Consider the following 23343-nt stretch of genomic DNA (forward strand, 5'->3'; position numbering starts at 1 on the left):
CAAAAGCAAGACTAAAGAGCACAGTAATAGAGTATACGTGCACCAGTAATCCAGAGAGATACAGGAGTGTAGAGGTTATATTACTGGGCTAGTAATCCAGAGAGATACAGGAGTGTAGAGGTTTTTTTTTGTCTGTATTCATAGATGGGATGTGGTCTTTACTCTGTATCTAATCCCGTGCTGTCCCTGTCCTGGGAGTGTTTGATGGGGACAGTGTAGAGGGAGCTTTACTCTGTATCTAACCCCGTGCTGTCCCTGTCCTGGGAGTGTTTGATGGGGACAGTGTAGCGGGAGCTTTACTCTGTATCTAACCCCGTGCTGTCCCTGTCCTGGGAGTGTTTGATGGGGACAGTGTAGCGGGAGCTTTACTCTGTATCTAACCCCGTGCTGTACCTGTCCTGGGAGTGTTTGATGGGGACAGTGCAGAGGGAGCTTTACTCTGTATCTAACCCCGTGCTGTATCTGTCCTGGGAGTGTTTGATGGGGACAGTGCAGAGGGAGCTTTACTCTGTATCTAACCCCGTGCTGTATCTGTCCTGAGAGCGTTTGATGGGGACAGTGTAGAGGGAGCTTTACTCTGTATCTAACCCCGTACTGTACCTGTCCTGGGAGTGTTTGATGGGGACAGTGTAGAGGGAGCTTTACTCTGTAACTAACCCCGTGCTGTACCTGTCCTGGGAGTGTTTGATGGGGACAGTGTAGAGGGAGCTTTACTCTGTAACTAACACCGTGCTGTACCTGTCCTGGGAGTGTTTGATGGGGACAGTGTAGAGGGAGCTTTACTCTGTATCTAACCCCGTGCTGTACCTGTCCTGGGAGTGTTTGATGGGGACAGTGTAGAGGGAGCTTTACTCTGTAACTAACCCCGTGCGGTACCTGTCCTGGGAGTGTTTGATGGGGACAGTGTAGAGGGAACTTTACTCTGTATCTAACCCCGTGCTGTACTTGTCCTGGGAGTGTTTGATGGGGACAGTGTAGAGGGAGCTTTACTCTGTAACTAACCCCGTGCTGTACCTGTCCTGGGGGTGTTTGATGGGGACAGTGTAGAGGGAGCTTTACTCTGTATCTAACCCCGTGCTGTACCTGTCCTGGGAGTGTTTGATGGGGACGGTGTAGAGGGAGCTTTACTCTGTATCTAACCCCGTGCTGTACCTGTCCTGGGAGTGTTTGATGGGGACAGTGTAGAGGGAGCTTTACTCTGTATCTAACCCCGTGCTGTACCTGTCCTGGGAGTGTTTGATGGGGACAGTGTAGAGGGAGTTTACTCTGTGTCTAAGCCCGTGCTGTACCTGTCCTGGGAGTGTTTGATGGGGACAGTGTAGAGGGAGCTTTACTCTGTATCCAACCCCGTGCTGTACCTGTCCTGGGAGTGTTTGATGGGGACAGTGTAGAGGGAGCTTTACTCTGTATCTAACCCCGTGCTGTACCTGTCAGTGTTTGATGGGGACAGTGTAGAGGGAGCATTACTCTGTATCTAACCCCGTGCTGTACCTGTCCTGGGAGTGTTTGATGGGGACAGTGTAGAGGGAGCTTTACTCTGTATCTATCCCGGGCAGTACCTGTCCTGGGAGTGTTTGATGGGGACAGTGTAGAGGGCGCTTTACTCTGTATCTAACCCCGTGCTGTGCCTGTCCTGGGAGTGTTCGATGGGGACAGTGTAGAGGGAGCTTTACTCTGTATCTCACCCCGTGCTGTACCTGTCCTGGGAGTGTTTGATGGGGACAGTGTAGAGGGAGCTTTACTCTGTATCTAATCCCGTGTTGTACCTGTCCTGGGAGTGTTTGATGGGGACAGTGTAGAGGGAGCTTTACTCGTTATCGAACCCCGTGCTGTACCTGTCCTGGGAGTGTTTGATGGGGACAGTGTAGAGGGAGCTTTACTCTGTATCTAACCCCGTGCTGTACCTGTCCTGGGAGTGTTTGATGGGGACAGTGCAGAGGGAGCTTTACTCTGTATCTAATCCCGTGCTGTACCTGTCCTGGGAGTGCTTGATGGGGACAGTGTAGAGGGAGCTTTACTCTGTATCTAACCCCGTGCTGTACCTGTCATGGGAGTGTTTGTTGGGGACAGTGTAGAGGGAGCTTTACTGTGTATCTAACCCCGTGCTGTACCTGTCCTGGGAGTGTTTGATGGGGACAGTGTAGAGGGAGCTTTACTCTGTATCTAACCCCGTGCTGTACCTGTCCTGGGAGTGTTTGATGGGGACAGTGTAGAGGGAGCTTTACTCTGTATCTAACCCCGTGCTGTACCTGTCCTGGGAGTGTTTGATGGGGACAGTGTAGAGGGAGCTTTACTCTGTATCTAATCCCGTGCTGTACCTGTCCTGGGAGTGTTTGATGGGGACAGTGTAGAGGGAGCTTTACTCTGTATCTAACCCCGCGCTGTACCTGTCCTGGGAGTGTTTGATGGGGACAGTGTAGAGGGAGCTTTACTCTGTATCTAATCCCGTGCTGTACCTGTCCTGGGAGTGTTTGATGGGGACAGTGTAGAGGGAGCTTTACTCTGTATCTAACCCCGTGCTGTACCTGTCATGGGAGTGTTTGATGGGGACAGTGTAGAGGGAGCTTTACTGTGTATCTAACCCCGTGCTGTACCTGTCCTGGGAGTGTTTGATGGGGACAGTGTAGAGGGAGCTTTACTCTGTATCTAACCCCGTGCTGTACCTGTCCTGGGAGTGTTTGATGGGGACAGTGTAGAGGGAGCTTTACTCTGTATCTAACCCCTGTACTACCCTGCCCTTGGAGCAATATGTTTCAATCTTCAGCTTCAATTTGAGGAGCCGCCAGTCGCCATGGCGATGCTGTGTCACTCACCGCATTGATCCCGGAGAATTGCTGGGACATGTGCATCATCAAGGCAATGATGATGGGCTGTCGGCAGCTGGATTTGCGAAACAACTGCATCACAGTGATCGTCTTCTCTTTCTGGATCTCCTCTTTCTCCTTCTTCATCTCTTCAATCTGTCGGTCAGTGTCAGATGTCCCTCGTAATCGTTCCAAACCTGATGAGAGCCAAATGAATTCATCAGCGAGATCATTACAGAGGGCAGAACAGATCTACAAATCTATATTGGCCAGAAGGGCAGCCCTCTGGTCTTCCTCGGAAATGATCTTGGGATCTTTACATCCAAACTTCTGGGCAGATGGGACGTCTGATTAACATCTCATCCTAAAAATGGCACCTTTGACAGTTCGCGCAGTCTGGGTGTTGACGAGGAGTGTGTCACGCATCTGGAGTGGGACCTGGACCCTTGGCCTTCTCGTTCCGAGGCAAGAGATAACATGACAGGGAGAAGAGTGGGGAAACTCCCCCCTGTGTCCTGAGCCTACCCTCACGTTAAACAGATGTTACCCAATCGTGATGAACTCACTGCTTGGGGCAGCTTGCTCTGTGCAAATTGGATGCTGTGTTTTCCTTCAATATAACCGAGGGACCATGCTTCAAACGTGGTTCAGTGACTGCAACATGATCTGAGAGATGCTGATCTTGCGCAAGGCGCTATTGTAATGCAAGCCCCTCTATATTTTATTTTATGATTCAGGGCTCAAGAAGGTGCCTCAATCAGAACTCAGATTCCATTTTAAAACTGTTTCCCATGTTTTGATGATTTAAGATGCTTCTAAGATGTTAGTCAAGGAACTAAGAAAGGGGGTGGGATTCTCTCATCCCGGGGCCGGGCCGGAGAATCGGCGCGAATCGCGCCACTCTGCCCTGACGCCGGGACGCGATTCTCTGGAGAGTGGAGAATCGGCGCCATTGGCGCCGGTAGGGAGCCGCTCTACTCTCCATTCTCCGCCCGGGATGGGCTGAGCAGCCATACAAAAGAACCCAAGTCCCGTGGGATCTCGACGTGGAAGGGGCCTCTGCTGTGGCCTGGCCGCGATCGGGGCTCACCGATCGGCGGGCCAGCCCCTCGGGCTGGGGGCCTCTTTTGTTCCGCGCCGGCCCCTGTAGCCCTACGCCATGTTGCGTCAAGGCCGGCGCGGAGAAGGGAGACACCGCGCATGCGCGGAAATCACGCCGGTGCCACTGCACATGCGTAGACCCGCGGCGCCCATCTGATGCCGGGATCGGCAGCTGGAGCGGCGTGGGTCGCTGCAGTGCCATGCTGGCCCCCTGTAGGGGTCAGAATTGCTGCTCCTGAGGCCATGGGTGTCATTCTCCGACCCCCCGCCGGGTCGGAGAATGGCCGTTGGCCGCCGTGAATCCCGCCCCTGCCCCCGCCGAAGTCTCCAGTACTGGAGATTGGGCGGGGGCGGGAATCGCGCCGCGCCGGTTGGCGGGACCCCCCTTTCAATTCTCCGGCCTGGATGGGCCGAAGTCCCGCCCAGAAATTGCCTGTCCCGCCGTCGTAAATCAAACCTGGTATTTACCGGCGGGACCAGGCGGCGTGGGCGGGCTCTGGGGTCCTGGGGGGGGGGCGCGGGGCGATCTGACCCCGGGGGGTGCCCCCACGGTGGCCTGGCCCGCGATCGGGGCCCACCGATCCGCGGGCGGGCCTGTGCCGTGGGGGCACTCTTTCCCTTCCGCCTCCGCTACGGCCTCCACCATGGCGTGGGCGGAAGTGACTCTCCCCACTGCGCATGCGCGGGAAACTTTCAGCGGCCGCTGATGCTCCCGCGCATGCGGCGGGAAACTGTCAGCGGCCGCTGACGCTCCAGTGCATGCGCCGCATTTCCACGCCAGCTGGCGGGGCAACAAACGCCATTTCCGCCAGCTGGCGGGGCGGAAATCCCTCCGGCGTCGGCCCCTCAATGTTGGGGCTAGGCCGCCAAAGATGCGGAGCATTCCGCACCTTTGGGCCGGCGCGATGCCCGTCTGATTGGCGCCGTTTTTGGCGCCAGTCGGCGGACATCGCGCCGTTGGGGGAGAATTTCGCCCCATGTTCCCGACGTCGTCAACACTTAGCCTCAGGATCAGAGAATTCCGCCCGGGATTTCTGCAGAGCTGCGGTGCACCCGCCCGTGACTTTGCTGAGGAGCCCAGTGATCCAAACTGTGCCTGTGTTTTGCCTCCTACGAAGTGAGTCGTTAATGAAAAAGGTGCAACTTGCTTCACACAAGGCTAACGTTGCGCTGGCAGTAGTCTATTGTCGGCATCTACGTCAAGAGTGACCCGCCTTGCTTGTTTAAATACAAACGAGGGCTGGTAACGCAGCATCTGGTAAATTAAAACCCAGGTAACGTTGTGTGACATTTGAAAAGTGCTATACACCCAAAAAGTAAAGATCAGTTTTGGCTTAACGATTGCCATTTCCTGCTTGAGTTAGAGAGCTCGGAGTTCCTGATTAACATCGAGAGGAATACTCGGTACGCAGTGAGTGTGGGTCAATCCCACCCCCCTCATTGTACGGGGTCTAGGAGTGCATACTACCCTCCCGCGCTAACGCTCATTGGGAGAAAGATGGTCACGGTCATGGACGAAGTATTCTGTTACCCACCCTCCCATTGCTTCCACCCTCCTCGAAGGGGAGTTGATCAAGGTGGGAAAAGAACCCAGTAAGGGAGTGCTGCGCATTCAGAGTTGCTGCCTCTTGGATGAGCTGTTAAAGCAAGGCCATATTTGAAGAAGAGCAGGAGAGTTCCTCTCAGCACCTTGACGAATATCTGTCCTTCAATCAGCTCTCACAAAGAAACAGATGACCCGCTCATTGCCCGATTGCTGTTCTAGTGAGCTCGCTGTACACACACTGCCCTCTGCATTTGCTACATTCCAATCACTTCATTGATGGCAAAGTGCTCTTGGGCTATCCTGAGTTTACAAAAGATGTCATACAATTACACGTTACATTATCACAAATGCACAGGCGTGTGGGGACAACACAAACATGTAGAGATCCGTCCACACGCACAATAAAGCGAAACCAAACACCAGGTGGAAAACTCATTCGCCCCACCCTCTGCTCTGCCTTTGACAAGCCCTCACGCTGAGCCAATCAGAGCTCAGAGCACGTCAGCGACCAACTACAAACACTGACAGATTATCCTGAATGCACTCACTCAACCCGGATTTTTGTCATCGCCATGGGAACCATTCCCAGGCCGGATAGAAAGTTACAAAATAAAACTCGTTTCTGGACGAATATCCTGTGTTTATAGATTGCCATTAATAAATGTTCAGACGATGCACTGAGCTGTTTCTCGGTGTGTTCAAGGCCTCTGGTCCACTCTCTCTGGCCCCAACTGGTTTGTCCCTCCCCCATCTCTCCTTTCTTTCTCTCGAGGCTGCTGACTCACAATGCCACGATCGTGTGGGAGGCTGCAATGCCCTGTCACCTCACCCAAATACCTATTGTCAGGAAGCTCCGCAGGTTATTCCACCATGTGGGACATCACACCGGAGTCAGATTCTAAATCACCCGCCCTCCCTCATCGCCGCACACACCTAACATTCCTGCACCATTCCTACCCTTCCCAGCTTGACCAAGAGTAGGAACCCTGCCTGAATTGCCATTTCCCTGTTCCTGATCCTGAAGCCAAGTATTTTACCCCCTCCACCCAACATCAACAACATGAAGGCAGTTCATCATAGAATTTACAGTGCAGAAGGAGGCCATTCGGCCCATCGGGTCTGCACCAGCTCTTGGAAAGAGCACCCTACCCAAGGTCAACACCTCTACCCTATCCCCATAACCCAGTAACCCCACCCAACACTAAGGGCAATTTTGGACACTAAGGGCAATTTATCATGGCCAATTCACCTAACCTGCTCTTTCAAAGGGCCAACACTGACATGATGGACCAAATGGTTTCCTTCTGTGCTATACATTTTTACTTTACAAGTCCACACAGATTGAAAAACTAAGCCCATGCTTGTCTTTAATCCACGCACAATGTACATCTGAATTACTGATCCATCACTAGAGGCTCCAAACTATGAATGCCGATTCATGAAAGGAAAGATCAAGGACCAACTTTGACAAGACAACCCGTTGGAACTGGTGGAAAAGCACTTTAGGATGGAGACCAGCGGTTGGCAGGAAACAAGCAGACTCCCGCTCAGAGCCCCCTCCCCCAGCACCCCCCAGGCAACAGCTGCCTTTGGAGGGTCAGCGGAGTTTGGGGGTAATGGGGTAACCTCTGAACGGTTAACCCCTACCATTCTATTCTAAGGATCATTTTGTACTATTAGTAAAACAAAAGTCCGATGCTTGGCTGCACACACATAAATACTTTTGCACAATAATCGGAACTAAATGCCAGATTAAACAGCTGTTGCCCCACCTCCGCCGTGCCTTTGACAAGCTCCTGGCTGAGGCAATCAGCCAGAACTGGGAAAATGACTTGTCAAACATGTTGGTGTGAGTTACAAACATAATTCTTTTACTGTGACGCACAGTGAAAGCCTAACACTAACCCTAAGTCAACCCGGAACCATGTCATCACCAAACCAGATGTTTCAAAGTTACACTCTTTTGTAAAATATTTTGTGTTGGGGATTGATTTGTTAGGTGCTTTTGGGTGAATTGGACATTCTAAATTCTCCCTCCGTGTACTCGAACAGGCGCCAGAATATGTCGACTAGGGGCTTTTCACAGTAACTTCATTGAAGCCTACTTGTGACAATAAGCGATTATTATTATTAAATAGCCAATCTTTAGGTATCTTTCGAGAATACAGAATCATCCTCCATATGGGGCATCACATGAGAAACTGGGGCAAAATTCTCCCGAAACGGCGCGATGTCTGCCGACTGGCGCCCAAAACGGCGCCAATCAGACGGGCATCGCGCCGCCCCAAAGGTGCGGAATGCTCCGCATCTTTGGGGGCCGAGCCCCAACATTGAGGGGCTAGGCCGACGCCGGAGGAATTTCCGCCCCGCCAGCTGGCGGAAACGGCCTTTGTTGCCCCGCCAGCTGGCGCGGAAATGACATCTCCGGGCGGCGCATGCGCGGGAGCGTCAGTGGCTGCTGACAGTTTCCCGCGCATGCGCAGTGGAGGGAGTCTCTTCCGCCTCCGCCATGGTGGAGACCGTGGCGGAGGCGGAAGGGAAAGAGTGCCCCCACGGCACAGGCCCGCCCGCGGATCGGTGGGCCCCGATCGCGGGCCAGGCCACCGTGGGGGCACCCTCCGGGGTCAGATCACACCGCGCCCCCCCCCAGGACCCCGGAGCCCGCCTGCGCCGCCTTGTCCCGCCGGTAAATAGGTGCTTTAATTTACGCCGGCGGGACAGGCAATTTATCGTCGGGACTTCGGCCCATCCAGGCCGGAGAATCGAGCGGGGGGGCCCGCCAATCAGCGCGGCCCGATTCCCGCCCCCGCCGAATATCCGGTGCCGGAGACTTCGTCAACCGGCGGGGGCGGGATTCACGGCAGCCCCCGGCGATTCTCCAACCCGGCGGGGGGTCGGAGAATGACGCCCCAGATTCTAAATCCTTCTCCCCCTCGCCCCTTCCACACCTTCCAGCGCTTTCCAGCAGGTACATGATCAAATACAATGCATTTAGATGAAAATGAAAAATTAAAATCACTTTTTATCACAAGTAGGCTTCAATGAAGTTATTGTGAAAAGCCCCTAGTCGCCACATTCCAGCGCCTGTTCGGGGAGGCTGGTTCGGGAATTGAACCGTGCTGCTGGCCTGCCTTGGTCTGGTTTCAAAGCCAGCTATTTAACCCAGTGTGCTAAATGTCGCCTTTTTCTTCACTGGATATGCAATCCAGAGGCCCGGGTTAATGCTAGCGGGTGGAATTTAATTCAATTAATAAATCAGGAATTTACAAAACTAGTCTGAGTAATGGTGACCATGAAATAGTGGCACTTACTGATCAATAACCCGTTTACTGACACTCAGCTTGGGTTCCTACAGGTCCACCCATCACAGCCTTGGTACAAACATGGACAAAAGAGCTGAACTCCAGTGGTCAGGGGAGACTGGCTGCCCTTGGCATTAGGGCAGCATTTGATCAGGTATGGCATCAAGGAGCCTGGGCAAAACTGGAATCAATGCGGGTCAGTGGGAAAACTGGCCCCTGGTTTGCGTTATATCTGGCAAAAAGGAAGAAGGTTGTGGTTATGGCAGGTCAGTCATCTCAGTCCGAGGACATCCCTGCAGGTGCTCCTCAGCGTTGTGTCCTAGAGCCAATCACCTTCAGCTGCTCCACCAATGACTTTCCCTCCATCATAAGGTCGCTGATGATTGCGTGATGTTCAGCACCATTCATGACTCCTGAGCTTCCGTGTCCAAATGCAGCAAGCCCTGGACAAGATCCATGTTTGGGCTGATAACATTTGCGCCACACAAGTGCCAGGCAATGACCATCTCCAACAAGTAAGGACCTAACCATCTCCCCCTTGACATTCAACGGCATTACCGTCACTGAATCCCCCACTATAAACATCCTGGGGATTACCATTGACCAGCAACTAAACTGGACTAGCCACATTAATACTGTGGCTACCTGAGCAGGTCAGAGGCTCGGAATCCTGCAGCGAGTGACTCACCTCCTGACCCCCAAAGTCTGTCCACCATCTACGAGGCACAAGTCAGGAGTGTGATGGGATACTCTCCACTTTCCGGGATGAGTGCAGCTCCAACAGCACTCAAAAAGCTCAACATCATCCAGGACAAAGTAGCCCCGCTTGACTGGCACCAAATCTACAAACATTGGCCGGGATTCTCGAAAAACGGCGGCTAAGTGTTGTCGCCGGCGTAACCACCGGAGTGTTTCACGCCGGCGTCAACGGTCCTCTTGGCCCAGTGATTCCGTGGCCCACAGGGGGCCAGCACGGCGCCGGAGTGCTCCCGCGGCTCCAGCTGCCGTACGCGGCCCTGCGCTGCTCGCCGCTTCCGCCCCAGCGCCACGCAGCATGGTGCAGCCACATAGCGGGCCAGCGCGGAAGAAGGTAGGCCCCCCCCCGATTGCGGGCCCAGCCGTTGTGGGGAGCCTCCCCCCCCCACCCCCCGGAGACTGATCTCCTGCCCCCACCAGGACAGCCGCCACAGCCGCGACGCCGAGCTCCCGCCGGGTGGAACCATATCAGAACCACGCCAACGGGAGCTCGGCCGGTCGACCGCGGAAAATCGCCAAGGGGGCCTCTTTCAACGGCCCCCGACCAGCGCCGATTCTCTGGTCTTCGGAGAATCGCGTCCCGGCTTCGGACCCGATCACGGGTCTGAGGCCCCATTCTCTGCCCCCGCGCCAAGCGCCATTTCGGCATGGAGGCTCAGAGAGTCTCGGCCATTGACTCCCTCCACAACATTCACTGCCGCTGGGTCAAATTTCCTCCCGAACAGCACAGTGGGTGTACCTACACCACATGGAGTGCAGGAGTGCAAGAAGTCAGCTCACCACCACCTTCTCAAGGGCAATTAGAATCATAGACTGTACAGTGCGGAAGGAGGCCATTTGGCCCATCGAGTCTGCACTGGCCCTTGGAAAGTGCACCCTACCTACGCTCACACCCCACCCTCTCCCCGTAACCCAGCAACCCCACATAACATTTTTAAACACTATAGGGCAATTTAGCACGGCCAATCCACCGAACCCGCAAATCTTTTGGGACTGTGGGAGGAATCCGGAGCACTCGGAGGGAACCCACGCCGACACAGGGAGAACGTGCAGACTCTGCACAGACAGTGACCCAAGTCGGGACTCGAACCCGCGTCCCTGCCGCTGTGTAGCAACAGTGCTAACCACTGTGCTACTGTGTCGCCCAATTAGAGATGAGGAATAAATGCAGCCAAGACAGTGATATCCATAATCCCATGAAATAATTTAAAAATAAAGCACCTCCCACCCATGCCCCTACCAAAGCAATCTCATGATTCAAACACATATCAGAGGTCAGATCATAAACATCAACTGAAATTGTGGGGGTCAAGTGCCCAGCATGGGTGCGATGGGCTGAAAGGCTTTCTTCAGGCATTGGAGATGGCAGATGAGGTTGGTAGACTCATACAAATTGGGAAAAAGAGCAACAAACACCCTCAATACAGTTCCTGCAATAGTGTAATACACACTCAGTACTGCCCCTCTGACAGTGCAGCACTCCCTCAGTACTGACCCTCTGACAGTGCAGCATTCCCCCAGTACTGACCCTCTGACAGTGCTGCACTCCCTCAGTACTGACCCTCTGACAGTGCAGCACTCCCTCAGTACTGATCCTCTGAAGGTGCAGCACCCCCTCAGTACTGACCCTCTGACAGTGCAGCACTCCCTCAGTACTGACCCTCTGACAGTGTGGCACTCCCTCAGTACTGACCCTCTGACAGTGCAGCACTCCCTCAGTACTGACCCTCAGACAGTGTGACACTCCCTCAGTCCTGACCCTCTGACAGTGCAGCACTCCCTCAGTACTGACCCTCTGACAGTGCGGCCCTCCCTCAGTACTGACCCTCTGACAGTGCAGCCCTCCCTCAGTACTGACCCTCTGACAGTGCGGCACTCCCTCAGTACTGACCCTCTGACAGTGCAGCACTCCCTCAGTACTGACCCTCTGACAATGCGGCGCTCCCTCAGTACTGACCCTCTGACAGTGCAGCCCTCCCTCAGTACTGACCCTCTGACAGTGCAGCACTCCCTCAGTACTGACCCTCTGACAGTGCTGCACTCCCTCAGTACTGACCCTCTTACAGTGCAGCACTCCCTCAGCCCTGACCCTCTGACAGTGCGGCACTCCCTCAGTACTGACCCTCTGACAGTGCAGCACTCCCTCAGCCCTGACCCTCTGACAGTGCAGCCCTCCCTCAGTACTGACCCTCTGACAGTGCAGCACTCCCTCAGTACTGACCCTCTGACAGTGCAGCCCTCCCTCAGTACTGACCCTCTGACAGTGCAGCACTCCCTCAGTACTGCCCCTCTGACAGTGCAGCACTCCCTCAGTACTGCCCCTCTGACAGTGCAGCACTCCCTCAGTACTGACCCTCTAACAGTGCGGCGCTCCCTCAGTACTGACCCTCTGACAGTGCTGCACTCCCTCAGTACTGACCCTCTGACAGTGCAGCACTCCCTCAGTACTGACCCTCTGACAGTGCAGCACTCCCTCAGTACTGACCCTCTGACAGTGCTGCACTCCCTCAGTACTGACCCTCTGACAGTGCAGCACTCCCTCAGTACTGATCCTCTGACAGTGCAGCACTCCCTCAGTACTGACCCTCTGACAGTGCAGCACTCTCTCAGTACTGACCCTCTGACAGTGCGGCACTCCCTCAGTACTGACCCTCTGACAGTGCGGCGCTCCCTCAGTACTGACCCTCTGACAGTGCAGCACTCCCTCAGTACTGACCCTCTGACAGTGCGGCCCTCCGTCAGTACTGCCCTGTCCTCGCTGTTCACTCACTCTTCTTCGCAGCTTCTTCTCTCCCGAGTTTTATGTAGAGGTAACGAGGACTCTCAGGGCAGAAGGGCAGCAGGATGGTTTGGAGAATGGCCGGCAGGCCGGACAGGCCCAGAATCACAGGCCACAATCGGTCATTCCCCAGCAGGAAATCCAAACCAAGCACCTAGCAGAGGAAAAAGACAGAGAAGAAAAGAACTGTCATTTCCACAGCACCTTTCGCAATCACAGGGTGTCTGAAAGTGTCTCCCAGACGGTCAATTACTTAAAAAGACCATAAGAATTAAGAGCTGGAAGAGGGCATTCAGCTTCTTGAACCTGCTCCACCCTTCCACAAGATCATGGCTGATTTTCCAGCTCAGCCCCAGCTCACTGTAGTATCCCCGATGTCCCCTAATCTTCATAAATAGACCCAACTCAGTCTTGAACATAGAACATAGAACATAGAACATAGAAAATACAGCACAGAACAGGCCCTTCGGCCCACGATGTTGTGCCGAACCTTTGTCCTAGATTAATCATAGATTATCATTGAATTTACAGTGCAGAAGGAGGCCATTCGGCCCCTTTAGTCTGCACCAGCTCTTGGAAAGAGCACCCTACCCAAACTCAACACCTCCACCCACCACCAAGGGCAATTTGGACATTAAGGGCAATTTATCATTGGCCAATTCACCTAACCCGCACATCTTTGGACTGTGGGAGGAAACCGGAGCACCCGGAGGAAACCCACGCAGACACGGGGAGGACATGCTCAATGACTGATCTGCCCCAGCTCTCTGAGGTGGAGCATTCACAAACCACCGAGTGAAAACTTCTCCCCCTCCCAGCCCTCGATGCTCGACCCATTATTCTGAGTCTGACCCATTTCATTTCCGGTTCTGCTGTCCCAGGATACCCAGGTCTCTGTCGATTCTAGTCTCTCGCCATTCAATGACGTATTCTGCTCTTTGACTGTTCCTCCTAAAGTGGGCAACTTCACACTTCGCCGGACTGGGCCATAACTTCCTCGGAGTGGCGTTCAGCGGTGGAATGCTATCCGGTGCTGACACACTTGCGCGAAAATTCCGAAGAGTCTGCCCCGCCCGACCTTTCGGACTCTGGCTGGCTGAGATTCAGGCTATGCAGTAATGGCCCCGGCTCCAGCATAGAGTGTAAAAGGAATGGAGTGAAGGAGGACGCGCCCCTTTTTATGGTACAAGCTGCCGTAAAGCAGGTGAGTTTAAATGTCCCATTGAAAATAACTAGCCAGGGGGAAGCTTGTGCCTAAGGTCAGCGGATGGGATGGGGTGGTGGGAGGGGGGACACGTTCAGACATGGGCAGCCAGTCGACATCTCGGGTGGATGGTTGATGTTGGGGGTGGTGGGCCTCAGCAGGGCGCTCGGAAATCCAGAGAGCTGGGCATCAGGGAGAAGGGGTTGGACATCAGAGGGGAGGACGAATGTGGTGGGGGGGTGGTTTCCAGCATCTGCCCGTACTTTATTTCTGTAGAAACAATCTTGATGATGCTTGCTGCTCCTGCTCAAATCCCATTGTGGGCACAAGGTTCATTGCCATGCTGTACCTGGCTAAGGAGGATGCCAGTGACGATGGCTAATTGATGCATGGTTCCCAGTGCCCCTCGCAAACTGGTGGGCGAAATCTCCCCGATGTACATGGGCACCAATCCTGTCGATATCCCTAGAAAGGGGTTGAAAGAGAGTTTGGTTGGTTTTCCATGAAGAATTCAAACAATAATTCAAATCCACACGTTAAAGGATCCTTTTCATGAATCTCACGCCAAAGTCGACATCAACGACAGGGTCCAGTGTCAACTCATTGCCATAACTGCAACATCCAAGCCAATTACATCTATAGATTGATAAGCGATGTTTAAGAGAAATTTACTCTTCTTTTTATGAAGCTCTTTCATCCCCATTTCCCAGACCGCACAATGAGGTAAGTTTTCGATCTAATGGTCAGGATATAACCAGGCATTGCAACTCGACCCCTCTGCTACGTGGATTTTATTTCTATTCGGATAGAAAGAACTGAACTCCTGAGGTTTGGGAAAATGGGAAACATCCCAGCTGGAATTCTCTGGCCATAGGGGTTTTCTGTTCCCGCCGGCAGTGGACCCCCACCCGTGGGTTTCCTGACGCTGTGGGGTGAATTCTATGGGATGTCCCGTTGAGAGTGGTGGGACCAGGAAATGGTGCCGCCAGTGAATGGTGCACCATCACACACGGCTAGGGGAGCGGAGATTCCAGCCCCACATTTCTGACTGAAGCAAATTGAATTTGTTTCTGCTATGGATGTGAATTGTTGTAGTTGTGTGCCATGGTTCTGTGAGCCAAGTCACGTGACAGGCTGTCGCATCATGGGCTACTTCGCAGTCTTTTGCCCTAAGTCTGGTACCAGCCTTTGTACTGGGAACATCCATCTCATAAACCTCTGTTGATTATTGCATTGACTTTATGTTGTCAGTACAAAGGTGCAACGCTTGCTGTCCGCTAACCACCGGCCTCTGGGAACCAGAAGATGAGAACATTTCCTCTTCCACCTCCGTCTCACCCTACAGCCTCTTACACAGTTCATGCCCAATCTTTTCACCTTCATAAGTTAAAAATACAAAGCAACGTCACTGGACCCGCAGCAAGTTCTCTTGACACCCAAGTGGAATTGTGTGGAGATTAGAAGGAAACCGTCAAAGGTGGTGCAGAAGCTACTGATCATGGAAGAGAAATTGCCCAAAGTGTTTATACTTTACCACAATAAATGCCAGTGATAGCCCGCCCTGCGATGATGAAGATGTGCGATGGGCCCATTTTGGCCAGTCCCATTAGGAGGGCACCAACGATTGCAAAGATGTTCACAACTAACATGGCCTTCAGCCTGGGGAGAGAAATAAGCGTTAAAGTTATTTCTTTCAATGTAATCCCATTCAAATAGCTCCTTTACAAAGAGAGTATTACACTCCCATTAGGGTGATCAGATTGGGTGCACCTAGCAGGTGGGACTCTCCGCCGGAGTGATTCTCCGTATTGCTGTCGCCCGGGGGTTTCGCGACGGTGTGGGGCGCCCCACACTGGGAAACCCATTGACCGGCTGGCGTAACGGAGAATCCTGCCAGCGGGTCGAGGCAGAAATGTGGCGCGGCGGGCGGAGAAGGGTTTTACATGGACCATGCTTGGCAGAAGGAGGCTGTTTGCTCCATTGTACTTTTGCATTGGGATTGTTTCCGAACCTCCACTCTTTGACAAAACCCTGCAAAGCTTTCCCATTGAATCTGCTCACTGGACATTCAGAAAGCGCATTCCAAGTCAAAACAAGTCAACATACAAAAAAAAACGGTTCAAATTCTCCCTTCCGTTTGCCTTTTTTCTTAAACAGAGTTTTTCAAAAATTTAGTGTACCCAATTCATTTTTTTCCCCAATTAAGCGGTAATTTAGCGTGGCCAATCCACCTAGCCTGCACATCTTTGGGTTGTGGGGGCGAAACCCACGCAGACACGGGGAGAACGTGCAAACTCCACACAGACAGTGACCCAGAGCCGGGATCGAACCTGGGACCCGGCGCCGTGAGTGCTAACCCGCTGCGCCACCGTGCTGCCCCTGCCTATTCTCTTAAACCTGTGTCTCCCTCTAACCCTCTTACCGATGGAAGCAGCACCATCAAAACCCTCATAATTTAATCTTTTAATAAATTTAGAATGCCCAATTCATTTTTCCCAATTAAGGGGCAATTTAGCGCGGCCAATCCACCTACCCTGCACATCTTTGGGTTGTGGGGTCGAAACCCACGCAGACACGGGGAGAATGTGCAAACTCCACACGGACAGTGACCCAGGGCTGGGCTCGAACCTGGGACCTCGGCGCCGTGAGGCCGCAGTGCTAACCACTGCGCCGACGTGCTGCCCCGAATCTTCATAATTTCTAACACCTTTGCTAAATCTTTCTCAGATGGCAACCAAAGGTTAGATAAGACAAGATAATAAGGCAGGTTGAACAGGAACAAGCTGTGAGTTGACACCAACGGCCTGATACTCCTGTCCCCCGGTGTGTATGTCTCGACAGCGCACCATTCACTGGCGATGGCCTCCTCCACTCCTGCCGCCTGCTGATGGGATTTTCCAGGGAGAGGCAAGAATAATCTATGAGGGTCTCAGGGGAAATATGAGGGAGATTTTCAGATAAGTGTTGGCCACCTTGATATCAAACAACAGAGAAAGAGATATGCTGGGAATTTCTCAGGCATCTCCTGATCCTTGATGGATCCTCAGAATTCCTGGCGGGACGGGTGTGCAGGTTTTCCACCCTGCTTGTGCTGAGGTGACAATGGCCGATCAGAAGACTCCCTGAGGAAATTCCCAATGTTAGGGTTCAGTGAGGTGAGAGGAATTGTCTGTTCCATAGCGAGCTTTTCTCCTTCTTATTCTGCCAAGGTTTTTCCGAGGAAGATAAAAGTCTCACAAATGTTGGAATAGTGGGCGGCATCTAACTGCAATAAAAATAGAGTCCCTTCTGGGTGGGGTGAGTGGGGCCGTTCTCGCTGCTGGTAGAGCAGGGAACGACCCCGGTATCTCACGTTATTTTTTGGCGGCACTGCTATGGTGCAGGTTGACAGTACCATGGTGCCCAGGTGGCACCAGCCTTGCCAGGGTGCCACCTTGCCCGGAGTTCAACACCCCGAGGGTCCAATATCCTGGGAGACCCCCCCCCCAAATGGCTTTTCGCCTGGTCCCCGTTTGTGGGCGCCAGTAGTGAATGTCTCCTGGCCGGAGTCTCCTCAGCCAGGACGATAGATGCCGGGTGGCCATTCGATCCGGTTCTTAAACTGACTTGACCATGTCAGTCTGAGTCCCACTAATTGTGGTCAATGCCACGTGAGGTCTGGTTAGATCTCGCCAAGGCGAACGGCGGTCGGGAATCCTGAGGGGAGGTTTTTCCCGGAATCTACCGGCCATATCGCGGCCCGATTCCGGCGGGATGCGCTGATAGAGGGCACCCAGCACTTATCGGACCGGGAGATAGAAGAAATGCTGGAGAAAAAGACTTTTGAAAGAAAGCATTTCTGTAGCACCTTTCACCATAGGTGAAGGGGTAATCCCTGGAGAAGTCAGTGGATTAGTAACCCAGCAGCTCAGGCCAAAGGACATGGGTTCAAACGGCAGCGGGAGGGATTTAGATTCAAGTAATTAATCAAATGAATCTGGATTTTAAAGCAAGTCTCAGTAATGGTGGCCATGAAACTATCATTGATTGAATAAAAACCCATCTGATTCACTAATATCCATAAGGGCAGGAAATCTGCCTTCCTTACCCGTTCTGACCTACAGGTGACTCCGGACCTACACAGTATGGGTATTTTTAACTGCCTCTGAAATGGCCCAGCAAGCACCTCAGTGGGTGTACCTGTCCCACATGGACTACAGTGGTTCAAGAAGATAGCTCAAAGGGCGGCATGTCGCGCAGTGGTTAGCGCTGGGACTACGGCGCTGAGGACCCAGGTTTGAATCCCGGCCCTGGGTCACTGTCCGTGTGGAGTTTGCACATTCTCCCCGTGTCTCCGTGCGTTTCGCCCCCGCAACCCAAATTGCCGCTCAATTGGGAAAAAAATAATAATTTGGTACTCTAAATTTATTTTTAAAAAGGTACCTCAATATTATCTTCTCAAGGGGAGTTAGGGACGGGCACTAAATGCCGTCTTAGCCAGCAACAAACACATCCCAAGAAATAATATTTAAACATTTCAGTGTGCCCCATTGTTCTTCACAGTCAATGGAACCTTGTTAAAGTGGAATCACTGATGGTTTACAGGTGCAACAGGTGATTAAGAAGGCAAATGGAATTTTGTCCTTCATTGCGAGACGGATGGAGTTTAAGACTAGGGAGGTTATGCTGCAATTGTATAAGGTGTTAGTTAGGCCACACCTGGAGTATTGTGTTCAGTTTTGGACTCCTTACCTGAGAAAGTACATACTGGCGCTGGAGGGTGTGCAGAGGAAATTCACTAGGTTAATCCCAGAGCTGAAGGGGTTGGATTACGAGGAGAGGCTGAGTAGACTGGGACTGTACTCGTTGGAATTTAGAAAGATGTGGGGGGATCTTATAGAAACATATAAGATTATGAAGGGAATAGATAGGATAGATACGGGCAGGTTGTTTCCACTGGCGGGTGAAAGCAGAACTAGGGGGCATAGCCTCAAAATAAGGGAGGTAGATTTAGGATTGAGTTTAGGAGGAACTTCTTCACCCAAAGGGTTGAGAATCTATGGAATTCCTTGCCCAGTGAAGCAGTAGAGACTCCTTCATTAAGTGCTTTTAAGATAAAGATAGATAGTTTTTTGAAGAATAAAGGGATTAAGGGTTTGGGCCGGAAAGTGGAGCTGAGTCCACAAAAGATCAGCCATGATCTCATTGAATGGCGGAGCAGGCTCGAGGGGCCAGGTGGCCTACTCCTGCTCCTAGTTCTTATGAATGTCGGAAACAAAACATAAAAGTTGCAAACGCAAACTCCCCACACAGCACAGAAAACAATGGCAGGCAGAATTATGGAGAAGGTCACTCAGCCTATTGTCGCTTGGTCACCTTTTGGAAAGAGCTATCCAATCCATTCCAGTCCCTGCAGTCTTCTTGTAGCTCTGCAAAAGCTTCCTTTACTACACAAGGCTTAGTGATGTCGGTTGAGCATAAACATTGGGCAGCACATCAGGAGACATAATTCTGTGGGATCTCTTCCATTCACCAAGAAGGGCAGAGGGTTTAAGAGGTGACCCATGGCCCAGCATGTCTAACACTGTGGCTTTCCTCATCCAGGAGTGCCGGCCTAGCTTGTGGAAGCAAACCCCTGGAGTGGGGCTTGAACCTACAACCGTCCGACTCACTGGCAAAAGGTGCCGTGAACTGAGCCACAGCTGAAACCCGAATATAATCAACCAAACTTGTTGGGGAGGCTTTAGTAAGAGTGGGCATCAGGCGCTGCCACTCGATACCTAACACTAGTGTTGCCCAATCCTGTGGGAACATTGATTGATCTCCACGCTATCTCGTGTGACACATATTATGCCTTCAAGACCCATATGTACTTTTGTTGTCAGCTGTAATTGATGGCCACGGCACTTTCTTTTCGGGGATGATTGATGTGGTGGAAAAGATTGAAAACAAATGTTTCCAACAGTCCACCTTTCATTCACCTTTCTGTGACCTGGATCACGTTTCTCCTTCTTCTCTGCCAACCTCAGAATCTTCGCAGAGTAACCTAGGCAACGGGTGTCGGATATTTAACCACAGAAGCATCCACCTAAATCCGACCTTTGACCTGCTCACTTTCCAGAAGGAACTATTTCACCTCCCCCCCCACCCCACCTTACTCAGATGTACGAGGGACAATGAGCATCCATTTTGAAGTACACTAAATGGTTTTGAGTGATGCCATCTCTGGGGAGTAGTCATGGGTCATTTCAGAAAGAGGGTCAAAATTATAATTAATTCAGTCTGGTCCTGTTCTGCTCAAAATTGACCTGATTTTGCTTCTCTGCCTTTGTCGGTCAGTCCAATGGTGACTTGATTCCTTACCTGCCCAACTTGTCAGCCAGATATCCAATAAAGAAGGAGGAAAACATTCCTCCGATGCAGAAGATAGAGACGGATAAAGTCCAGTAAACGGTGACGCTGCGATGTTTGGGTGGTTTGGTTGCTTGCGTGAGATTCCCAACCATTGTCTCGTTCTGGGCAATATTGAGGACACGGCCATAATGATTCTCAATAACCTGGAGAGATGACAAAGCCACATCAATATTGCCTTTTCCATTTACATCTCCTCTTTGCTTGTCTCATTACTTTTCTCATCACCGCCTCCCTTTGTTTTGTGCCATCATTTAATCTCTCTTGCCCTTCACCCTATCACACGTCGTTGCTTTTCTCATTCCCCCCCCCCCCCCCCTTCATTTTCTTTGCTCGAAACCTGCACCTCTCTAACTTTACCAGTTCGGACGGGAAGTCGTCAACGTGAATCATTGGGCAGGATTTTCCGCGTAATCCTCCGGGTGTATCGTGGCAGCGGACGCAGCCATTTGGCAGTGGTGGGACCTTGTGATTATCAACGGGGTTTCCCATTGAATGGACTCCTGGCTGCCGTGAAACCCATGTCGAGGGTGCGCTGTCGAGGAGCCGGGCCAGAAGATCCCACTAACGTGAACGACTGAACAGTTCTGGCCATTGCCTCTGCTGCTCTCTCCTCAGATATTTCCTGACCTACTGATGATTCCCAGAATGATCTGTTTATATCTTATCTGAAAGAGCCACAATTACCCTTTCCAGTACAGAGGGCTGGAGTCTCCGTCTCGCCGCGCCAGATTTCTGGTTCAGCACGCCGGTGGGATTCTCCGTTGCACCGGCCGGTCAATGGGGTTTCCCATTGTGGGGAAGCCCCACGCCGTCGGGAACCCCCCCGGGCTGCCGGCAAAACGGAGCATCCCGCCGGCGGAGAATCCAGGCCAGAATTTCCGCAATCATCTTATTTTCTGATCTGAAGGGGATATTTGTGCTATTTCTTTCCGCAAAGCTATTTTGCTGATTTTCTTGATTGTATTTGCATCTTGATTAATGCAAACACTTTCTCAGGTACACCTCCCAAACCCACAACTTCCATTAACCTGGGTCGACAAATGGCATGGAAATACTATCACTCCCAAGCCAAACACGCCATTCCAATTTGGGCATTCTTGTCGATTCCTTCAGTGTCACTCAGTGAACATTCGGGAACTCCCTCGCTAGCAGAACTGTTAGAGATCCCCCCCCCCCACCCCAGGCAACGTCTTTCCACCCCAGCCAACTTCCCACCATCCCACCAAATCTCCTTCCCACCCCACCCAATCTCCCCCTCACCGCACCCAATCTCCCCCTCACCGCACCCAATCTCCCCCCCCCCCCCCCCCCCGCCAACTCGCCCCACTCCACACAGCTCCCTACCCCTCCGCCTACCATGCACAAACTGCAGTGGTTCAGGAAATAGGTCCATCACTGTTTCAGGTCAGCCAGGATGGAGCACAATTGCTGGTCTTACGAGAAAAGCCCACATATCGAACAACCCTGCTGTTTTATTTTGGGTAGAGTGCTCTTCGTGTACCCCAGACATCATTCAAGAAAGAAAGAATTTGTATTTATATCGCGCCTTCCTCCACCTCACCACCTTACAGCCAGTGAATTGTGTTTGGAATGTTGTAATGTAGGAAATGCAGCAGCTAATTTGTGCACAGCAAGATCCCAGAACCAGCATCAGTGACAAAGTATTGTTTCTTCCCTGTGTGGTGTACCTTACACAATCTGAACAAGTGTAAATACCTGTGGAAGAGCGGAGGTGCCACGTGTCAAAGGAAGCTATCTGATTGCTCAATCTAATTCGAGCTACTTTGCTGCGAGCAATTAAACCCAACTCATTACTACTGCCCTTGTGTGAATCAGCTGGTGATTAAAGGAGTTTCTGACAACAATGGAGTGTCTTTCAGTAACTCCCAGTTCCGAGAATTGCAATGGCCATTGGAACAGGTGATATTAAAGGAGGCTGAACAACATATAAACTAATTAAACTTTCCCAAAAAGAAACGGGGAGAACGTGCAGTAGCCCAAGCCGGGAATCGAACCTGGGACCCTGGCGCTGTGAAGAAGCAGTGCTAACCACTGTGCTACCGCGCTGCCCACAGTCACTGATAAGGAATCTAAGAGGTTGACAGAAAGAAATGGAGGAATGATGGGAGTTTCAATCAATGGGCTGGGAATCAAGAAGTTGAGAGTGGCCAGCGGGAGATCGGAGGTTTTAGAGAATGGCCAGTGGATTCGTGAACCTGAGACAGGAGAGAAAGTGAATGTCTAAGCTGGTGAACGGGATGCCAATCAAGCGGGTTAGTTGTTGAGCTTCTTGAGTATTGTTGGAGCTGATCTCATCCAGGCAAGTGGAGAGTATTCCATTACACTCCTGACAAGAGCCTTGTCAATGGTGGACAGCTTTGGGGGGGGGGGGGTCAGGAGGTGAGTTACTCACTGCCGGATTCCTGGCCTCTGACCTGCTCTAGTAGCCACAGTATTTATATGGCTGGGTCCAGTTCAGCTTGTGGTCAATGGTAACCCCAGGATGTTGAAGGTGGGGGATTTAGTGATAGTGATGCCATTGAGTGTCAAGGGGAGATGTTCTGATTCTCTCGTGTTCCTATGTGAGCCTTTGTTAGAATTAATTTAATTTATCTACAAGGGGGAAGAGAATCAAATGTAAAATGATTTCCTGTAAATCAGAAAATAGACAGCTTGTATGCAATTCCTTTTCTCAATAATTATACAACAGATGGGATGGCCACCCACTGATTCATTCCCGAGTGATTTAAAGGCACGAGCAAAGGTCACCGCAAAGGTCACCGCATCCACTTCAGCTCGGAACGGAAACCTCACAAAGAGGAAAGTTTCTTTCATGAAGAAAATCCGGCAGCTGTCCCTCAGCGTTCCCTTGACCTGAGCAGAAAATATCTGACTGTCATGTGAGAGTACCTTTAAGAAATGGGTGTTTGTAAATGGGTGTGTATATAAATATCTGTAGTGACGGTACCTTTAAGAAATTGGTAATTTATTACTGCAGTGATGTCAGAGAGTGGGTGGAGCTGGGCTGTCTGTCAGCTTTTTACTTTTGTTTTAGGCTGATTGCTGCAGGGTGCGTTTTAGTTTCGTTTTCAGTGTTGGAGCTGAAGCCAGACAGTGCAGGTGTACTGTTGATCTCTCTGCCATGAAAAGACTATCTCTTGATCATTTGGTGAATTCAGAATTATAAATGGTTTCAGTAGTGAATGTAAACCTAATGTGCTTCTGTTGAAAGGTGTTTCTTCTGTCTTCTGGATGTCATTTGGGAAGTTATTAAGGATTACTTAGCGTTGTATTCTTTGGGGGTTGTATTTGAATTGATGGTTGCTAAGATGTTCACTGTATGTTTTAAAAAGGTTAACTTGAGTTCATAGAATAAACATTGTTTGTCTTTTAAAAAAATACTTTTCCATTTCTGCTGTCCCACACCTGTAGAGTGGGCCGTGTGCTCCCCATACCAC

The 23343-nt window shown here is 51.6% G+C and overlaps 1 protein-coding gene across 1 annotated transcript in view; it reads right to left on the minus strand.

The window, feature by feature from the left end:
• Positions 1-23343, minus strand: part of slc2a2 (solute carrier family 2 member 2) — a 93316-nt gene that overhangs the window by 18929 nt on the left and 51044 nt on the right. The window contains exons 3-7 of the mRNA XM_072473660.1: positions 19835-20028; positions 15027-15151; positions 13842-13957; positions 12280-12442; positions 2814-3001 (exon numbers count right to left, since the gene is read on the minus strand). Coding sequence (XP_072329761.1) covers positions 2814-3001; positions 12280-12442; positions 13842-13957; positions 15027-15151; positions 19835-20028 — 786 coding nt within the window. The remainder of the gene's footprint in view (positions 1-2813; positions 3002-12279; positions 12443-13841; positions 13958-15026; positions 15152-19834; positions 20029-23343) is intronic.

Source organism: Scyliorhinus torazame, chromosome 14 (assembly GCF_047496885.1).
Source record: "Scyliorhinus torazame isolate Kashiwa2021f chromosome 14, sScyTor2.1, whole genome shotgun sequence".
Lineage (NCBI taxonomy): Eukaryota > Metazoa > Chordata > Chondrichthyes > Carcharhiniformes > Scyliorhinidae > Scyliorhinus > Scyliorhinus torazame.